The sequence below is a fragment of the Rhinoderma darwinii genome, chromosome 5, assembly GCF_050947455.1.
Source record: "Rhinoderma darwinii isolate aRhiDar2 chromosome 5, aRhiDar2.hap1, whole genome shotgun sequence".
NCBI classification, from domain to species: Eukaryota; Metazoa; Chordata; class Amphibia; order Anura; family Rhinodermatidae; genus Rhinoderma; species Rhinoderma darwinii.
This window is the reverse complement of record NC_134691.1, coordinates 322,125,508-322,148,247: the sequence shown is the minus strand read 5'-3', so window position 1 is coordinate 322,148,247 and position 22,740 is coordinate 322,125,508. Positions and strand designations below refer to the sequence as shown.

At 41.9% G+C, this 22,740-nt stretch overlaps 1 protein-coding gene across 1 annotated transcript in view; it reads left to right on the top strand.

Moving 5' to 3' along the window:
* Positions 1-22,740, top strand: part of MALRD1 (MAM and LDL receptor class A domain containing 1) — a 274,434-nt gene that overhangs the window by 16,509 nt on the left and 235,185 nt on the right. The window contains exons 5-6 of the mRNA XM_075828272.1: positions 6,156-6,249; positions 9,800-9,931. Coding sequence (XP_075684387.1) covers positions 6,156-6,249; positions 9,800-9,931 — 226 coding nt within the window. The remainder of the gene's footprint in view (positions 1-6,155; positions 6,250-9,799; positions 9,932-22,740) is intronic.

The window sequence follows — 22,740 nt, the reverse complement described above, 5'->3', positions numbered from 1 at the left end:
CAGGAAAAGCATCAAAAATCATGCAATGCATTTCAAAATTTGCCTCAAAAATCTGTATGGAATGTCTAAAAACACCATGTGAACATACCCTTAACAGGACTTAAAGGGGATTTCCAACAAAACACGTGTCCCCTATCCACAGTATAGGGGGTACATGTGTGATAGCTGGGGGTCCGACCACTGCGACCCCCAGTGATAAAAAGAACAGGGGACCGAAGTCCCCCGAAGTGCTCCTTGAATATGGACTACTGCTGCGCATGCTCGACCAGCGCTCCATTCATTTCTTTGGCGCTGCCGGTGCTGGTGGTCCCATAGAAATTAATTGAGCGCTGGCTTAGCATTCTTATGGAAGACTTCGGGGGACTTGCAGTCTCCTGTTCTCCTCGGATCCCAGTGGTTGGACTCCCACCGATCACACATGTATCCCCTATAGGGGATACATGTGTTTGTGGGAAAACCCCTTTAAGATAGTATCCGTCATGTGACCACTAAGCATTTATTTGCTTTGTACAATCCACTATTTTGTAAATAAATTAAAAACTGGACTATGCCTTTCAGTAGTGACTGCTGTATGTTAAATACTTGCAAAAAAATAGTAAGGCCACGTAATATATTTTTTTAGGACAGAATGCGCTGCTCAAAATAACTTTCCAATTTTGAGCATTTAGGGCACATTCACACGTGGCGGAATTGCTGTTGAATTCCGCTGTGGACAGTCCGCAGTGGAATTCTGCAGCAGCCGTTTTTTAAATTTCTTTCTATACATTTTTAGGAAAGTTAGTTCAGACGTTGCAGAAAATAACTGTGCGGAAATTAGGCTGCGGTGCAGATTTTTCCCTCCGCTGCATGCTCATTACATTGCGGAGAAGAAGCGGAATTTCACTGCGGATTTCAGCCTTTGCAATGCAAAAACTGAAATCTGTGGCAAGTCCGCTGTGATATCTGCAACGTCTGAATTACCTGTCAAATATGCAAATGTTGGTGGAGATTCGTTGCGTAATTGCCCCAAATCTGCACCAACATTTGCAGCAGAAAATTCCGCCACGTCTGAACGTGCCCTTACAGATGAGATGCACGCTCTTACTGACAAGTCCTCCGTGTAGATTTGGGTGGTTATCACAGATGTGCTTTGCAGGCATGGATTATTGGTTAGGACATAAATATTGCTTCAAAATGCCATCAGTATGTTTTATTTGACAGAGGCGTACATATTTTGTCATAAACACTTGCAGAGCATTGGCAGATACCCAGAAATGTATAAAGCTTTCACACATATCAAAATATTGAAATGAAAAAAAATTCATATTAAGAAATCATCCGTTGCCCAGACAATTGTTTATTTATTGCAATTTACAAAATGAAAGGAAATAAAAGATAATAATGTCATCCTGTTCCTGTAAATAACAATATAAGGGTATGTGCACACACACTAATTACGTCCGTAATTGACGGACGTATTTCGGCCGCAAGTCCCGGACCGAACACAGTGCAGGGAGCCGGGCTCCTAGCATCATACTTATGTACGATGCTAGGAGTCCCTGCCTCGCTGCAGGACAACTGTCCCGTAGTGTAATCATGTTTTCAGTACGGGACAGTAGTTCCACGGAGAGGCAGGGACTCCTAGCATCGTACATAAGTATAATGCTAGGAGCCCGGCTCCCTGCACTGTGTTCGGTCCGGGACTTGCGGCCGAAATACGTCCGTCATTTACGGACGTAATTAGTGTGTGTGCACATACCCTTACACGTTTAAATGATTTCTGCAGCAACTTTTAATCAATTTGCAAATGTCGTTCAACTCAAGCAGCAGAGAATGATTAAAATAATTAGTTTGGAAATGTGACTTGTTAAAGGTACAGATGTAGCCATCTTTATCTTGACTCTTAGGGCTTATTTACACAAACGTGTAATACGTTCGTGAAACGCGTGTGATTTTCACGCGCCTCGCACGGACCTATGTTAGTCTAAGGGGCTGTGCAGACAGTCCGCTGCATGAAACACACGACATGTCCTATATTTGTGCGTTGTTCGCGCATCACGCACCCATTGAAGTCAATGGGTACGTGAAAATCACGCGCACCACACGGAAGCACTTCCATGTGACGCGCAACAGCAGTAAGAAGTATGAATGAAAACAGAAAAGCACCACGTGCTTTTCTGTTTACAAACATCCAAACGGAGTGTCATAAAATCACGCAGCCGCGCATCATATGGTGATGACACACGGAGCTGTTAAGTGCCTTTTGCGCACGCAAAACGCCGCGTTTTTTGCGCATGGAAAATGCACACGCTCGTGTAAATCCGGCCTTAACGCATTAAATACACTGTGGCAAGAAACTTTAACTTGACTTTTTCAATGACTTTTCAATGGCTCTTGTTGTGGGATATCACGCGGCCACAAGTTATCAGAGTCGAAATAAACTTGGCTACATCTGTATGAGCGACATTTTGCTTCAGAAATACTGAACCGGGATAACATATTCTGTATGTAGAATAATATACCGGAGCTGCAGGAATTAGCTGAACATTTAACAGTGACTGCAATGTGCACAATTCTTACTTCTTTAAGGTTGGAGTCACACGTGGCGTATTTGCCTTGTACTTCGCAGCAGATTTTTAAAACTGTACAACTTCCATTGGGACACATTTTCTGGAAACGATTTTTCAATATCTTGTGTTGCACAATATTTTTCCCATTGGCTTACATTGTAATGTTTTCCAAGGCAAATACGCCACCTGTGCACCCTTAGGGTATTTTCACACGCAGTGACCAAAAACGTCTGAAAATACGGAGCTGTTTTCAGGCGAAAACAGCTCCTGATTTTCAGACGTTTTTGAGCAACTCGCGTTTTTTACGGCCGTTTTTGGAACTGTTTTTCAATGGAGTCAATGAAAAATGCCTCCAAAAACATCCCAAGGAGTGTCCTGCACTTATTTTGACGAGCCGTCATTTCACGCACCGTATTTTGACAGCGACGCGTAAAATAACACCTCGTGGGAACAGAACATCGTAATTCCCATTGAAAGCAATGGGCAGATGTTTGTAGGCGTATTAGGGGCGTTTTTTCAGGCGTAATTCGAGGTGTAAAACGCCCGAATTACATCTGAAAACAGTGCGTGTGAACATATCCTTAGGAAGGACTAAGTGGTGTATGTCGTGGAAAATATAGCAACTGAGCTTTACTAGGCCGGTGTTCACAGCACCCCCAGCCATAGCAGGAAGACAGCAACGCTTCTCGCTGGTTGGCTCATTCCTGTTGCGGACAGAACCGATGGTCATCCTGCCTGATACGATACAGGGGTTGTTGGTCCAGCAATTTAGGCCTACTAGGTCGTTACTGGTTTGCTGAACTTGCTGACTACTTGCCTGCACACATGGGGAGGCACCTGCCCATCGTCTGCAACCCGCTCCAGGACCCAGACAACGTAAGTGCCATCACTTTACCAGCACCTCTTGCACTGAACACAGCCTGGCAGGAACACTGGCATTTTAGAGAATAGATGAGTGTCCTCAGCATCAGGACGCAGCTTAGCCACACTGCGACGTCCTGGCGCTGTTATGGCACAGCAATCTTAAGCAAAGGTGGCATCCGGACTGCACATCGCGGCGCAAAAACAAATCAGACCGCCAGCCAAACATCATACTGCTTATCCTAGTATAACAAATACTATGATACAGTGCAATACACAACATAATAGCAGCACAAAATAACAAGAAAGGCTGGAACGCCACAAAAATAGCACCAAAATCTAAGCACTTACTTAGATATATACTTTGGCATATGTATAAATATACAGTACGTCCCCTTTAAGAGTTGGAAAATATCCCACACACTTTTCTACCATTGTAAATCTTAAAGGGATTGTCTGGTTTAGAAAACACATTGTCATATATCCTTTTAAGAGTTGAAAGTGTTGTCTTCAGAATGAAGCCATTGTAAGAAGTTTCTATTGCAAGAAGTTGCCGTTGGCTATATATTTCCTCTGCGTGCAGCCATTGAAATGTAAGGCCAAACATATAATTTATGAATGGGTTGAGTATTCCAGAGTGAAAGTTTGCTCCTAGACATCCATATGTCCTAATAGGTAAGCTCGGACTGGCCCACCAGAGAATGGTGGGCCCAGACTTTATATATCTTTTAAGTTGGTTCCCAAATAACCTTAGACCTTATTGATATGTCCGGTGTGTACCACGATAAAAACAAAGATTAAGATGCAAATGTTCTGTATAGATGGACAATCCCTTTAAGAGTATGTTCACACGAGGTCATTACGTCCGTAATTGACGGACGTATTTCGGCCGCAAGTCCCGGACCGAACACACTGCCGGGCTCCTAGCATCATAGTTATGTATGACGCTAGGAGTCCCTGCCTCGCTGCGGGACACTGTCCCGTACTGTAATCATGTTTTCAGTACGAGACAGTTGTCCCGCAGCGAGGCAGGGACTCCTAGCGTCGTACATAACTATGATGCTAGGAGCCCGGCTCCCTGCACTGTGTTCGGTCCGGTACTTGCGGCCGAAATACATCCGTCAATTAGGGACGTAATGACCTCGTGTGAACATACCCTTACTATTAACACTTTATTTATGAAATGCTCACACAACTTCTATAGTGTCTTACTACTTTATAAGAGAGAATATTAGTGTTCGTGGATTAATCTTGCAAATTAGTCACACACAATGCTGTAGAAATTATTATGTTGATTTTCCTGTGATGAGATAAAATATTATACAATTATCATAGGAGGAGATGGAATGATGAAATTATCATGTGGTTTACAAAAGGATCAAAAATATATTCATTTTTAGTACACCTGGGCCACTTCTTGGCTGCACTTCCGTATTAATTCTTCTAGGAACTTTGTGTGCTGAGATATTTGACTTTATTTCAAGAATGAGAGTTCCATTTTTTGAATCTTCACCTCTTTGGAATTCACTTCGTTACCACATGTTGCTTTGAAAGCTCAAATCGTAAAGTGGTAATGGTCAGGGTTGCCAACCTCCACTTCAATCATTTCTGAACAACCGAGCTAAAAATCATGGACAGACCAAAACTTTTACGGTCACATTACCAAATCAAGAGCTAGTGATAAACCTGATGTACCCCATCATTTCTCTATATCACCCCCATCATCCCTCTATATCACCCCATCATCCCTGTGTATAACCAGCCATCAGCCCTGTATATAACCAGCCATCATCCCTGTATATAACCACCATCATCCCTATATATAACCATATCATCCCTGTATATAAACACATCATCCCTGTATATAATCACCATCATCCCTGTATATAACCACATCATCCCTGTATATAAACACATCATCCCAGTATATACAGGGCTGATCAACGAGACATCGTTGATCGGCGCTCGTTTGCTCCTGTCACACGGAGCTATGGATGGAGACGAGCGGTCGTTGCTCTGATTGCTCGTCCCCATACATTATTATCATGTCGGCAGCGCGTCTTCCTGTTTACACCGGGAGATGTGCTGCCGACAACGATAATATTTCACTTTTTTAAGACGATACGACCAGCAGATGATCGAGCTTGTTCATCTGCTGACCGTCCCCTGGGCAATTATCGGCAACGACCGTTCTATGAACACTCGTCTGCCGATAATCGTCCAGTGCAAAATCCCCCTTTACTTGGCTTTTCAGTTTTAAGCCTATTACCATTACATTGAGAACGAGATTACAGCTGATATTCTTACTTGAAACACACAGGTTTTTAAAAAACTGCGTTTAAAAAAAATAAAAATGCAAAAATTTATTTAGGTGCGATTTTTAAGCATTTTAATGAATACATTTATGAATACATTGGCAACTGGGTGTTACCATTCTTCTTGTCAAAGGGATGGGTCCCTATGCTGACAGAACTGATTGGACATTGTCAGTCTGTGTAAGGACACACCCCCAGCTGGTAATAATTAATTGTAAATTTTTTCATAAATTTCTAGGAGGAATAACAGAGGCACAAAAAAAGATGCTCCATAATTGTTATTTCAATAGGAATACAATCATTTACTAAAACAGACATTTCAGGAGAGGTGACAGATCCTCTTTAATTTCTTCATTTCAATCATCTACTGCTATTCTCTGCTTTTAAATATTGTTATAGTATTTTTTAATAATGTACTTTATATTTTCAGATTATCATCAAAGCTGTTATTTTGGGTAATGGCACATCTGAGTCCATTGCAATTGATGACATTTCTTTCAGTGAAGGATGTAAACCAGCTAATGGTATGTACGGCGCGTGAATCTCTGCAAATCCTTATCACAGGAAAGAGTGTATTCACCCTTCCTACCAACCTTATTGTCAGTGCAGACATGGGGCCATTTTAACCCAATTACTGATCATATCTAAGTTGATCAACCTAGATATGATTGGTTAAAAAGTCATAGAATGCACCAGACGAACACAGTAAGCGCTGACAGCCGAGCCGTCAGTGCAGTTCGCTGACGGATTTGTCTGTTAGCGCAGAGATGCATCTTCTATGTATAGTGAATGCATAGTAGCTGCATCTCGAAAAGTTTTTTAACAATAAATATATACGTTTATTTAAAAAAAAAAAAAAAAAAAAAAGCCGCCCATAGATTTACATACCTACAAATGTGATGTTGGCACCTACCGATCCTGTGTCCATATGACAGCAATTTCTACCTGTGCTTAGATCCAAACGACTGTCTATATTAATGTACACTGCCAAAAATTGTATACATTGATGTTGATTTGGATCCTAAGGGTATGTTCACATGGAGTTTTTTGGCGCTGTTTTTTATGCAGAAACCACGTCGGAAAATGCGCCCAAAAACTTCAGAAAACGCCTCCCATTTATTTCAATGGGAGGCGGAAGCATTTTTTTTCCCACAACCGAAAAAAAAAACGCTTGCAGGAAAAAGAAGCGTCATGCCCTTTCTTCAGGCGTTTCCGTCTCTGACCTCCCATTGATGTCAGATGGAGTCTATGGCGGGATCCGTTAAAACGGAACAAAATAAGACATGTTCCATTTCCAATGGACCCTTCACACTGTCCGTTGAAACAACGGGTGTGTGAATATCCCCATTGAATTACATAGGTCCGTGTGACGGCCGTTGTTTCAACGGCCATCACACGGACGTATTTAACACTCATGTGAATCAGGCCTAAGAAACTTAAAAAACGAATACGTTCACCAGCATTTAGAATGTGACCCTCTTCTTTAGTTTATTGGGTTTGAAAGATTTCTTGGAAGATAATAATATTCTCCATTTATGAAATGTTTATCTTTGCTTCTGTCTAAGGGAGATGTCAATAACCTCCATTTCATTTTACAATTCTATATATTACTGAAAGATAAGATAATATCCTGCAGTGTTCAAAACATACAAGAAATGTAAAGTTGAGTTTACACACAAAAAACACCACAAAACCTACAAATGTGAACACACCCTTATAAGTACAGAAGAGAAGTATTTTTTTTAAATGATAGCGTGTCACCCAATGTTCTCCCTAAAATACAATACTCATCTGCTGGGAAGCAGGAAGGCAACTAGTATGACAAGCACTACTGCCCCCAACAAGCGTTGTCCTGTAAATTTCCCAGTCTCCTAAATAGCAAATGTGACATTGAGTATCCAGGGAAAGCTGGGTGACAACTTCTACTGGCGCTGTGGAGTCAGAAACACACAACAACTCAGATAACGCTGAATATAAAACGACTTTTAACATTTGATTTTGGGGTGACATTCTCTTTAAAGGGTAACTAAACGTTCAACAAACTTCTGACATGTCATAGTGACATGTCAGAAGTTTTGATTGGTGGGGCTCCGAGCACTGAGTCCCCCACCAATCGCTAAAACTAAGTGGCAGAAGTGCTTGTGTGAGCGTTCAGTCATTTAGTTTCTGTTCGGCTTTTTCCGGAAATGTATCGGTGTACGGACTCAATAGAAAGCCTATGAGCTCGTACTCCGATACATCAGCTTTCTGGGAAAAGGCCGAACAGAAATGAAATGGCTGAACGCTCACATGAACGCTTCTGCCGCTTCGTTTTAGAGATTGGCGGGGGTCTCAGTGCTCGGACCACCACCAAACAAAACTTCTGACATGTCACTATGACATGTCAGAAGTTTGTTGAATGTTTAGTTACAATTTAACGAAAAATACAGGGCGCTGTGGCCTTGGAGCTACACGTTATGCCTCTGCAAAAGGAGTAACACAAAGCAATCATGTGATATATTTTGGGTAAAATGGCAAAGGAGCACTTGGAAGGAGAGGGTTTCTATTCTTGTAAACCCAGGAGAAAAGAACGAGTTAGGCCCCATGCACACGACCGTAAAAAACGGACCCATTCACTTCCATTGAACGCGGACACCTTTCCGTATCGCTACGGATGAGTGTCCGTGCCGCAAAACTGTGCCGGAAATTACGGAGCATCCGCTATCCGTAAATACAGAAGTGTTGCTAAGCGACACAAAGGGGATTTCCCGTTAACCAGGCCTCTTTTTTTGCGGATCTGTATATACGGATGCAATACGGATGCACTACAGACCGTATTTGCGGATACCATTCAGCAGAAATGGGTACTTTGCTGATGATTTGCTGATGACTATAAAGCTATACGGAACCGTATTTACGGTCAGTATTTGCGGATACGGTCGTGTGCATGAGGCCTTAAAGGGCAAAATGATTTCTGCTACCACTAGAGGGAGCTCATAGCACATTAATTTATTATTAACCCCATCCCGACATTTGACCTATACTTACGTCATAGCCAAGAAGAGTGAGTATGGAGCCGGCTCATGGGCTGAGCCAGCTCCATATTACGCAGGTGTCAGCTGTATGTTACAGCCGACACTACACTGTAACTAGGGGAATCCTGCTTGTTTCAGCCCTTAGATGCGCAGTCAATAGTAACCACAGCATCTAAGCCGTTAGGTCCCCTCTTAGGGTATGTGCACACGACCTCTTTTCAGACGTAATGGAGGCGTTTTACGCCTCGACTTACGCCTGAAAAGACGGCTCCAATACGTCGGCAAACATCTGCCCATTGCTTGCAATAGGTCTTACGATGTTCTGTGCAGATGAGCTGTCATTTTACGCGTCGCTGTCAAAAGACAGCACCTGCAGCTACCACTAGGGGGAGCTTAATGCATACAGATTTTTTTTTATATACGGTAGCTCTTATTTCGGTTTTTTGTCTCAGAAAACTCTATCACTGTTTACTCTATCTATTGTTTTTTTTACAAAATTTAAAAAATTCTTTAAGGCCAGGATCACACACAGAGTTTTGAGGCAGTTTTTTTTTTTGTTTTTTTTTACAGTTTTTGGCTTTGTTTTTTCAGCCAAATACAGGAGTAGACACAAATGAAAGAAGATGCCTCAGTCTTTTCTTTATAATTTTCCTTCCTTTTGGATCCACTTCTGGCTTTGGCTAAAAAATACTGAGCCAAAAACTGTATCTTTAATATTGCATTCAGGGGCAAAAATATAGAGGGTACAGAGGTTGTGGTTGCACATGCACTTTGGTGCCTGAGGGGGCTCTATTGCTCTCTGCCCAAAAAGGACACCAGTGTTGCCTCTGACATGTCATATTTGATAGGCCCTGTTCTAAATTCTGCATTGAGGCCCTGGAGCCTCTGCTGGCATGAGATAGAACATGCTATGATTTTAGCCACAGTAGGGCAGGCTATGGGCACTGTATTACGGATTTGTTCCACCTGGGACCCTACTTGTAAGACCCATGTTGATTTTTTTTATAGATTTATCTTCCTGTGTGCTGCTATAGTAAAGCTGTTGTTTGTATTCTTCCAGAAAGTATCCTGTCCTGTGAGTTTGATGCGCACACTTGCACATGGAAGTCAAAACCATCACTTGGACATATCCCCTGGAGACGTACAAGTAACGAGAGCACACCAGCCATGATGTCTATACCAAATAACAGAGGTAATTACCAAAGTAATAAAACCATGAATAAAGCAGCTGCAGAAATAAATCATTTGCATCAAGCAATCAGGACACATGAAAATAATGTGGGATTTATCTGTTCCTACAATTTATCCGTTAAAATAATGCATTTAAGAATTCCAAATTAATTGCCTAATAGGAACATGCAAAAATGTCTAATTAGTTTTGCATAACACCTGCAGCAGTACAGGTCGCTGGAGGAAAAGTTACTGCCTAGAACTGTACTATATTTTATTGTCATTTTCCCTTGCACGTATTCTATTATATATAATTTGCTTTATGTATGCAGTGATTGTTTACTTTAGGGGGAACATGTATAAGGAAATTAAGTCTTGCAATGTTTTTGCAATTACGAATAGCAAATTATATAGACTCAATGATGTGTTAGATTCTAATCAGCCATTTGTCACATTTATTTCTGACAACCAATGTGGCCACAAGTGCAGCTCCTATGGGGGTTTACACCCTGCTCTCCATACACATGGATTGTCACTGCACGACTAGACAGGGACTGATAATAGGGGGGCCACCACCACCACCTTGAGGGCTTAGGGACTCTCTTCAACCCAAACTCCCTGTCCAGGCCTGGCTTCTGATCCGGTTGTTAAAATCGGAATCAGGAGAATCGGTCGTCCAGCAGGTGCAGAAGAGCCTCCAGCTTCCTGATTCACATTTCACCTTGTAGGTTACAGGCAAGTTTTATCCTACAAGGCACCCTCTTTCCACTCAAGCCAGCAGAATGCAATCATAGTAATGATGTGGTAGCATCTTGTTTGTGAAGTAATACTGTTAGCATTGTCCAGTCCATACTGGGAGCTATAGTTTCACACAGCTTAAACTACTAATGTAATTAATTGGGGGGGCTTTCGTATGTTTGCTATGTGGCCCGACATTTTCTAGTTACGCCCCTGGCAGTTACTACTTGTGTCGGTAGTGTATACACTAGTCACCCTTAGAACCCCCACTTCTCAGTAAAATGGGGGTACACTAATGGACAGTCAGCCATCCTATCCAGCCAAGAAAAAGTGGCCATGCATGCTTGTGGCTCTCTCTTTTGTGTGGCTGGCTTGGCCATCTCCACTACTCGAATAGACATCAGTGGGCATGCCGATTTCCTTGTCTACATATGGCTGCTATAGGCTGTCATGTGGGGTTCAGGTCTAAAGGGCATGAGAGGTCTCCTATTAAAGGGGTTATTCCACCATCAAATATAATATCCATTCTATAGATAAAAAAAAATTAACACTGTTTGCCATTTACAAGCTGTTAAAAAAAATTTCCTGTGTAGGTGTAATGGCATGAAGGAGGTGAAGGGAACAAGTGAGCCCTAATCTACCCACCGCCCTGTCCCTGCCTACTTGCAACGACCCGCCCTAGGCGACGGGGTACAACTTGGCGGCGGTCCCTACGCTGTCTAAGTGCAAGGGAGTACAAACAGGGAACACGCAAGGGAAGGGGCAGTAGGCCACGGTAGGCCGCGAGGAAACGGAGCGGTGAATGAGCCAGTCAGGATCAGGATGTAGTGGAGTATACCAACGAGAGCACGGAGCAGGAAGCAAGCCAGGGGCAAAGCAAAGCAGGATAAGCGGAACTGAAGCAAGGCAGAAGCACGGCAGAAGCAGGCTGGAGCACGGCAGCAGTGGGGCCAGGAATCCAAGAAGAATAACAAGCACTGAGGAAGAGAACACGGCAGGTATAAATGGACAGGGGGCGGAGCTAACTACGACTGACCAGGCCGCGATAGGCTCTCCCACTCCTGAGCCTGCCACCCTGGTTGGTGGGAGCCGGTGTCAGTCTAAGAGGTCTGGCCTCAGGTGTCGACTGATTAATCCCGGGAGTATCCACAGACGTAGTACCTGGCAGATCCTTTACAGTAGGGTTACTACAATTACTTACATAGTATGGCACCTCCTGGTGTTCAAAGTGTATAACAATGTGCATGTCTACCTAATACGCTGAGTGCTGGTGGACACACATGCTCAGACAGGTATCTGCATTGTGATCCTCTGTTCACTGCAGAGCAGCCAATAGAAATAGATGTCTTTCCTGCTTGTCAGGGAAGGAGCAGAGCCTATGCAGTATCATAGCAGTATAGGTGTGTAGACCTCTCAGCTTATCAGGGAAGGAGAAGAACCCCTGCTGTATCATGGCAGTATATCTTAGAAGACTCGAGGTCAAGGTTGTGGGACTCCAGGCATCATATGGCAGAACCTTTTATACCACTGTTTGGCAAAATTAGTTCAAGCGGGGTTGTGGTTAATTTGCATCATCTGCCAGTGCAACTAGAAGCACTATCGATTATCATAGGGACAAGACGGGTCAGAAACTTTCATTCTTCATAATGGACTTTGTCCCAGTGGTCATTTTATTCAGCATTTCAGTCTTGGATGCAGCTTTTTGCTGCTTTATCAGCTAAAGGTTATTTCTATTAGCATAGTATATAATTTCACATTACTGCTGGGACCAGCGCACCAGAGAAATAGAGAGCGGTATAATCTCCCCATAAATGTCAGAATTCAGAGAGAAAAGGCTGAAGATTGATCTTTGACATTTCTAGAACTGGAATCATTGCATTAAGCAGAACACAAACGTCTGGCTGCGGAGAATGGGAGAGTTTGTTTTCCTAAGCATTTCTCATGTTACTGTAATACAGAAAGGGTAAACTGTTCTTATCCCGAAAGGAAACTCATAATGGTTGCAGTATATAAGGTCTGCAATGAAAGTATAATTGTGCCAGGAATTCACTTCTTTTTTTTTTATTGCTATGCCATGGGACTGTCCCACAAATCAGACCTTAAAAGGGATGGGAATTATGCTAGTAATTAGCATTAAAACAATGGATAATTTGGGGTGATGGGGGCAGGTTTAAAAATGTTGGTTTGGGTTTCATATGTTGGCAGGTTGTTTCATGATGTTTCCAAACTATAACCCGTGTGATAGTGGCTCCTCGCTTTTACAAAACTATTGCTCTAAGTAAGTTGCTTACTAACAGTGGCATAACTAGATAACATGCGGCCCTATGGTAAAATTTGCAATGGGGCCCCAAATTAGTTACTGTTGGTAGCTGGATTATTGAGTCTGCGTGTCTGAGATCTGGGATTGGGATGCCCTCACCAGTGATGGATCTCCAGGTCATTTTACTACAGTCGTTGTCCCAACTCTGGAATCATCCCTTCCTTTTCTTAACTTTCCTCCTATCTCAACATATCCTGAGATGTGTGACACAGGATGACCAGGTTTTGAAAAAAGACAACATTATTTTGTGATACTCTGTCACTTAATGTCTATGCTATATGTGTCTATGTGTGGCCACCCAGTGGTTGTGATGGGGATTGCAGCTGGTCAAGGGTTTTGCTAGCATGTCGTCATATTGTTTTGAATTTGTTTCCTTAATGGGTTTGTCCACTACCGGTTGTGGGGTTGTCCACTATCAGTGCGGGTCCGACACCTGGACCTGCACCGTTAAGCCGCTCCGGCAGCCTCTGGGCACAGGACGTACATGCTGGAATGTGTTGGCTCCGGCCACGGAATAGCGGCTGAGGTGCAGTAATTCTACTCTGCTCCTATTCAAGTGAATAGGAGAAGAGCTGCAGTTCTGCAGAACGGCCGCTATGCAATGTACAGAGCCATCTGCTTCCAGCTTTATACATCGCATAATGTGCAATAACATCCGGTGCCCACAGGCAACCGGAGCAGCTAAACGGTGCGGGGTCCGGGTGTCAGACCCGCACCGCAGATATACTGATAACCTATCCGGTGGATAGGTCATCAGTTGTCCGGTAGTGAAAACCCCCTTTAACCTAATTTTAGAAAAGGTCAGGGTGGTCACATCTGTATATGTAATTCTATGCTCATAGCGAGAAATACAATAGAAGTGAACAGATATTTGATCATATTTATGTATAAAAAGTTTAGAGATATTTATTACATCTATGGGGCCAAAATGACTGGAATGCACTGATTTCCGGGTGACTTCTGTGTACACACCGCGGCTAATCTGAGAAGGCAGAGCTGCAGTGAGGAGAGACAGAGCAGCAGCCTTAACCAATGATAGGACAGGAGGTGGATTTCTGACAACCTCAGACTCCGAGAAGGTATTACAGCTGTAGTCACAGATCTAAGTCGGCCGTTGCTGACAGTGACAGAAGAACGTTGTTTTAAAGAAGTAGAAGTCTCTTCATATATGATGTGCTATAAAATTCCTCTATTCCTGACAATACATTCAAGTCACTTGTGTCTGGGTGCAGGGCAGAGCGGCAAGGAACAAGCTGTAGAGACTGTCATTGTAGTGTAAAGGGAGTAGAGAGAGTTGGCATAGCCTAAAGCACATAGATAGGAAAGACCTGCAATTCACATTCAGCCTCTGGGTATAAACACGCAACCTTGTCACATCTATAAAAACTTCTATACCTTTGGGATAATGGAGTGCTGACATGTGGCTCCTGAGAACTGCAGGAGATATATGAAGTTAATATAACTTCAGGGTAATATAGGGAAATGTGACACAGTTTGCTTTATACTTTTGTACCTGCAAAACAAATGGAAAAACAAATCCCCTGTATATCTTTGTTGTAATAACACCTTTCAGGAAGATCTCAATGTGTAGATGCGGCCATTAATGGAGGCCTAATTGGGTCCAACTTATGTCCTCAGCCAATAACACAACATTAACCCAGTATAATGGCGTTTGAAACTAATAAAGGGCTTGTTCGAGTATTAAATGTTATTGCAATATAATTTAGCATTAAAATGAAAAATGGATTTGTTTAATAATTTACCTTACTTTACAAAAATGCTCCAGTTGTGAGATATTCCCTTTACTTTTTATAATGCCGCCCCCTGGTGTTCAATCTGTTAAGTAATGTGCACATCCTCCTACTGAGCTGAACGAGACAGGACACACATGCTCAGCTCACTCCCCAACTGCCATCGCCCAATAGAAAATTCCTTTTCTGCTTGTCAGTATAGAAGAAGCTGTTTCCCGAAACACAGTTTGTAGCGTGGCTGGAGAGTCATACCATAAGAAACACACAGCAGTGCCAGCAGTTTACTTAGATGGAGAGAGAGCCTGCATATAGCACTGCTAACACACTGTGTTGAGCTCTCCCCTCTGGGCTGATCTTCTCACTGTGTGTAAGCTGCAGGCTCTCCCTCTTCTTCAGTTGTATAGGGCTGGGCTCTCCCTCTAAAAAACCATGTAATAGGGGAATTTGTAAAGCTTCTTCTAGAGAGGAGGCTGAGGCAGTGTAACAGAATGATCTGCCTGTACATGCTATGAGGGGGAGGGGGGAGATGCAGCAGAAAGGACATGCCCCCTGAGCTGCCAGCCTGAGGAAAATCTAGCACAACAATTTAAGCAATGAATGGTGAGATCTCTGGATCCATGTAAGATAGTGGTTCTAGCTTTGTTAGAAAGAGGTTGTCATGCACTATATAATGTCAGATTTTCTTTTTTTTTTTCACTAGTTTCATGACAACCCCTTTAAAGGAAGTCCGTCATGACATGTTTGCCTTCTAAACTGCTAATACCGCCATATAGGGGAGGATGATAGTTTTTTAAACATATCTATGTTGCCCAAGTCTGCCCATCGTGAACAATAAAAAAGGGCTCTTATTACTCCGGGCGCTGTTTACAAATAAGCACTGAAGAGTCCTGCAATCCAGGAAGTGTCCTGCAGTACACGTGGTTTCTGATTAGACTGCAGGACACTTGCTGGATTGCAGGACTCTTCAGTGCTCATTTGCATACGGTGCCCGGAGGAAGGACTTTTTTATGGTTCACAATGAGCTGACGATCATCCTCCCCTCCTCCCCTATATAGCGGTATTAGCGGGTTGGGAGGCGAAAATGTCATAACAGACTCCGTTTAAAAGAACTCTCCAAGCAAAACTGATACACTGTGCTATGCCTGATGCAGGGCTAAGGGGCGTTGCATGACACAGGAATCCAAAGAACACCAAAGAGAGAATCCCTGTGTCATTCTCCACCCCCACCCCCGGAACTTGCGCTAGACATAAAACAGTATATCAAATGTATTCCTTTAATAAGCCTGAGACAGGTGCATTTTAGATAAGGGTATCATTAATATATATTAGCAGTAAAACCAAAGTAAGAGGGGGGCTGTACACTGCTTCCCCCAACCAGAAGAGTTGGCCAGTTGGGCTTTGCAGTGAGAGAAGCTCCAAGCAGTCATACTGAAAACTCTTTTGACAATAGTACTATTTAAGGTGCACTGTTTTATAAACATTTATTATGGGTTTTTAAATGGTTTTTTTGTGAAAGTTGGAGATCACCATCGAGTCTAGCTTTAACTACATCACATTATTAGGGTTGTATTTATATATTAGTTTCCTATCTGCTTAAAGAAGTGGCGTTCATTAGGCCACATGTGCGTGGCCATATTATGGATCCGTGTTTAACAAAGTCATAATAGGACATTTACCTAAATGATCACAGATGAAAAAACTCTGCTCACAATGGCGGACATTTCAAATTCAAACCACAATTGGTGGCAGATATATTGGAACACCTCAATGTACCCATATCAGGCTGGATCTAACACGGCCATGGCCTTATACACAACTGAATATAAAAGCGGTATAACGTAGCACTCTATATGGGTGCCTAAACTTTTGAAGTTCCATATGGTACCCTATGTTTCAGTATGGTATTCTGTATGGGTACTGTATGAGTTCTGGTCTATTTCATGCTTAAAAACAAATCCTTCCCAGTATTTTATTTTTTTACATTGCTCTTTTTGGATGTGATTTTTCAGTATCCTTTGACTTCTAGGGGTAAAGCAACACCCGTATGGCATTGAACAGAGCATGGTACCATTTTTTTAATTATATAGTGGTACATGGAGTGTGGACCAAAACACCTCCGTATAAACATATGGCAACACAATGAGGTACAGAAACCTCTATAGGATAATATAGGATAACATCCAGTAGCGATGTGCTTTCCTGATCAAGTATCTTAGCGCAATCGCTATTACCACGTGACATCATCGCCTACATATCCCATCATACCCCGCCGCACAGATCTGTCTGTTTACGCACCCGCAAGATACTCTGCTCACTCATTGGCGCCTGTTTCAGTCCGATTGGAGAAGATGTAATTGGCTGGAAACGTCACATGCACGCTAATGCGAGTAACAGTGCGCGTTTGCGGGTTTCATGGATCCCTGCGTTGAGAATAATGATGCACTCAACGCGCATGCTCGACCGCAGACTACAGGTCGTAGCTATCAGTAACATAGGTCAAACTGCAAGATTAGGGTACTATAAAATGATTTTTATAATAACAGAACGATGCTACATGGCTTATTAGAAGCAATTTGAGACTTTTATATTTTGTAGACATAGGTCTAATTTCAAGTAACCGGAATATCCCTTTAACAAATGTTGCGTCGGATTACAACTTGGCAGAAGGAATATAATTAAAGCTATAATTTACATTCTAAATGCTTGGAAAACATCAACAAGTCATTGTCTATTTTTATGGTTTTTGGTTTCTCTTTAATGAGTAGACCTTTAACATATAAGAAATAATTATATAGCCCACCCCATAATAGCCTGGTGATGAAGCCAAATCTAGAAGCAATATTTATTATCCATAAAACCCTGTATCCTGTGGTTTAGGGGAGGAAGAAAATGATAGAATTGAACCGTGATGTTTACTTCTTTTAAGTTTTAATCTTTTTTTTTTTAATAAGAATACATTTTATTAAAAAATATTTCCCAGAAATGTAAAAAGCAACAAAAAGCTTTGTGCCAGCCAGAATGGCCTCCATAACAGCTCCCAAGGCAGTCGTCACTTTGTTTTACCAGGCTGCTCAATGGCATTTTGCTTAGTTTTTGTTTTTTTTTGCCTGAAACTCGGAATAAATGTATAAAAATATTCCCTTTTTGCATATGTTTACCCATTAAACTCGATGGGCATGCCGGCGTATACATTGGGAAATTTTGTGTAAACCCAGGGTAAGCAAGTAAGTGTGAATGTTAGATTCACATCACGTTTTGCCTCTGGGTTTGGTGTCTACTGTATGTTAGGAAATTTTCCTGATCTTTACATCCTACGTACTCACCGGCTAATATTAGCCAGATGTATGTTGACATATACGTAGAGATGTAAGCATACTTTGGATTGGTATACATCATAATACCATTGCCTGTATAACTGTCTTTGCCTGTATACTGTATTGAAAAGTGCAGTCGAACACGCTGTTAAATATTTTTAAAAACAAATATAGACATACAGTTCCATATATATATATATATATATATATATATATATATATATAAAATATATATTTTAACATTTTTGCCGCCACCAAAATAAGTGAATGGGACATCACTGCAATGCCCAGCCACTACAAATATAACAGTGTGTGTGCAAGTAAGGTAAAAAATGAAATAGATGTAAACGATGAAGGGACTGCGCCACTCATCCAAGTGCTGAGGCCCATTAAAACAGTTGATCGGTGGGGTTGCCGAGAGTTGGACCCCTATCGATCTAATATCCTAAGGAAATTGATACGTGGCATAGTGGTAAACGTGGTAGACTCTTTTTTCTTCTTTATATCACCTCTAGATTGGCACATTTTAGGCCATACACCTTTTGCCTAAAATGTGCCAATCTAGAGGTGATATAAAGAAGAGAAGAGAGTCTAACATGTTTAGAAAGATGTGACAAATTTGATGCATCTTCTGATTGCCTAGTCTAAGTTTACACTGTCTAAATCTTAGACAGGATTAGTAAAGCTTCTAAATATACTTAGTTTAGGGAATTTAGATGAAATTAAAGGGCTACAGATACAGCTTTTTGTTGTTGTATCATACACTTTTTAGTAATGGCTGTCTGATGACAAAATGTGGTCTGACCATTAGGTGTATGGCCGAGTTATGGCTCCGTACAACCTCTGCAGTCTATAGAGCCCCACTGTACTCTGTAATACGGTGCCATGAGGAAGCCCCATATAAAGGCACACAGGGTCCAGGGGCAGCACGGTGGTTAGCACTGTTGCCTTGCAGCGCTGGGGTCCTGGGTTTAAATCCAATCGAGGACAACATCTGCATGGAGTTAAAATGTTCTCCCCATGTTTGTGTGGTTTTCCTCTGTGTACTCCAGTTTTCTCCCCACCCCAAAATATATACCAGTAGGGAATTTAGATTGTGAGTCCTGATGAGGATAGTAAATGAGAACATATGTACAGCGTTGCGGAATATGTTGGTGCTATATAAGTAACAAAAATAAATAAATAATGCCCTTCATACAGGCTCTACTATGTGCATAATTCCTTAAAGGGGTTATCTAGGGTTTTAAAATTGATGGCCTATCCTTATTCTTAGGATAGGCCATCAATATTAGATCGGTGTGGGTCAGACTCTCAGCAACCCCAACGATCAACTGTTTTAAAATTTATGACCCATCCAAGGCATAGGCCATCAATATTCGATCCAGTTGTGGACACAGACAGCTCGGGGGCCCCGTGCAAGGACAGTATATGGGCCCCTTGCTCTCCAATATCTTATCATAGTTCACCACCTTATGTCGCTCTAACAATCCATCAGTAACTGTTAGTCATAACATGTACAGCGCACATGCAGTCTAAAAGACAGAAGACTGTTGCTTTAAGGTGACAGTGGGCCCCTTACCTACTTGACCCCTGTGCAGCTACACAGGTTGCACCAATGGTATGTTTGCCCCTGATGAAATTGGTGGGAGGGTCAACTCTCGGCAATCCCACTGATCAACTGTATGACGGGGCCTATATATTTATATATTGTGATCTCAACAGAAGTTCCAGTATATGGGCAGTAAATAGATATAAAGTAGATATAAAGTAAATATAAATCCTCAAATGAATCTGGCCTGTATTGTCTGTATCAAGAATGTGAATTAGAGATATTGTTTAAGATATGATTCCAAAAAAGGGAAGAAAATTGGAAAAAGGATCTAAAAAGGTAGGCGAGAATGAGTCAAGAACTCTGTGGGCATGTTGAGTTTTTCTTCTGTTTTTCTATATTTCTTGAAATCTGAATTATTATTAGTACTTTAAATATGTGTACAGCGTTCTGTATGTTATAATGAGCAAAAAATCATGATCTATTTATCAATGTGTAAGAAATAGGGACTGACATTTGTCTTTCAAAGGTGGATCCCAGTTAGGACTTGAGAAGGCAAAACAGGAAAATAGTCAATTTATACCTTCTATATATGGGCCCCAGACACTTACTGACAATAGGGCCCCATACATGCAGCTACACCGTTTTTCACCATTTTTATCCTAAGAATAATACCACTTGGCTACTCTTAAAAAAAGTATGCAAGGGGCAAAGGGTTAAAAATAAAGATTTTCTAATTGACTGACAATAGTGTTGTTGGTGGTAAGTGGTTCTCAATGGGTTAAGTAGAAAGATTTCCAAAATTACTGTCAATAGCTATGTAGGTTGTTGGCAGCTGAAGTCACAAATGGAAAAAACAAACAAAAGCCACATAAAGTATATAATTGTAATAACCCAGAAATGTAAGGAAAGTGCCCTGAGACACCAAACATAATGCACAGTATTTTCTTAGTGCAATAAATTATAAGCCTGAGATTTCTGAAGCCGTCATCTGCGGTTGTCAATGATTTCTTTTGATACGTGTTAAGTGGAATGCCTTGAACAAACAGGTTTAAATGGATCTTTTGTAAATGCAGAAAAATCACCTGAAATAAGAGCAAAAATGTCATCATTTGCAGATATGTCAAGTTCTTCTAATGGCAGAAGTAAAGAGAATGAGCAATTATGTATGCTGTGCCTGGCCTCTATTCCGTGCTACACCATGTGACAGACATTACACCAGCCGTTATTCACACCGTTCAGTTTTTTAAGAACATTGCATTCCTATTAGACTATACAAATTTGAAGCTCCCTTTTCATGCACCCTATTAGGGAATTCTGAGTTAATAGAGAGGGGCGGGGGTCCTCTGTTCAGGATCCTTATCTCTTGGCCAGAGTGGAGAGCGGTTACAAAGAGCGTCTCTGGCTCTGGAGGACCTGTCCTGTCCTGTATGACACTGAGAACCCATTGATAAGAATGGACATTGTGTAATGCTTCATTTCCCCTGTGATGGCGCTGCAGGCACATTATCCACTTACTGTCAGATTTTACCATAGAATAAAGCTTACCGCTGGGGGTCCAAGCAATTGCCAAGGGTCCCTACTAACAAGTAAGTATTGTTCAAAGTGGAGAACCCTTTAAAGGTTATGAGTCTGCTGTAATCATGAGGAGAGTCCTCCCCCCGCCCGTCCCACCAGTGACTGATGGGCTGCCGTGTGTTTGCATATGTACATGGCAACTATCAATCACGGTCGAGAGGGGAGGGGGGAGGCTCTCCCCTCAAAAATACATAACCATAAGTCCGCTGTATTCTTTTCTAGGGTCTATAAGCCAAGGAGTAATGCAGACCTGTGAAGGACATTTTGCATTTTTTATGCTGCTACAACATTACTAATTATCCGCTCAAGAAAGACCTTTGTCCCAGTTGACACAGAGTTTTTTTACGCTAATATTGACGTGGAAACCGTGTCGGAATCCGCGAGAAAAAAATGTCCGAATGTCCCGTTGATTTCAATGGGCGTCAAGAGTTTTTTTTTCCGTGGCGATTTTTACCTGCACGAGGAAATAAAAAGTGGCATGCTCGTTCTTGCCGCGGTTCCGCCTCTGATCTCCCATTGAAATCAAAGGAAGGCAGAGAAAGTGTTTTTCGTGGCGTATTTTGGCCATTGAGCACCGTGGGTGAAAAACACGGCAAAAATGTGCAGGCAGGTCAAAAAAATTCTGTGTGAACAGGGCCTTAAAGGGGTTATCCAAGATTAGAAAACATGGCTGCTGTCTTCTAAAAACAGCACCACACCTGTCAACAGGTTGCGATCAGGCCCATTCACTTCAATAGAGCTGAACTGCAATCCCAGACCCAAACAGGTGTGGTGCTCTTTTTTTTTTTTAAGGAAAGCTGCCTTGTTTTATATTACTGGACAACTCTTTTAACCATCTAATGACCAGGCCTGAAAAAGCCTTAATGACCAGCTACATTTTTCTATTTTTGTCTCTGCCTTTCAGCGGCCATAACTTTTTAAATTTGTCATTGATGTAGATGTATGAGGCCTTGTTTTATGAGGGAGAAATAGTATTTTTTTTTCATAGTATGGGGGTAAAAAAAAATTACGGTGTGAATATAGAAATAAGCGATTCTCTGCCTAGTTTTTCTTGTTTCTTTTTTATCCCGTTCACGTTTCATGCTAAATAACCTGTTAAATTTATTCTTAAGGTTATTAAGGTCGTCTAGATACCTAATATGTGTAGGTTTTGTTTGTAATGTAGGGCAATAAAATATATTTTATTTAAAAAAATGGTTTCCGATGACGCGATCAAAGAGGGCAGTTCCCTTCGACCATGTCGTGGTCACGGACCGATTATCAAACGGCTAAATAGCTGGGGTCGGAATGTTTTCCAACCCCAGCTGTATTCAGCAGGCTGCTCTAAGATCAGGAGCTGTAAGTTACCGCTCCTGCTTAGCGGATGAGTGCTCATCAGCCTCTTCTACAGCGACGCCAAAATACGTCACTGTAGACTAAGAACCTGTACCGCCTGCTGTCAAAAGACGGTGGGCGGTCGTTAAGGAGCTAACAGACTTGTCACATGAATGGCCCCAATACTTTGTTGTTTTGAAAAAAGATCTGTTTTTTTTTTCCAGAAATACAAATTTGTTGCATTTTTTCTGCAATTTTTTTAAAAAA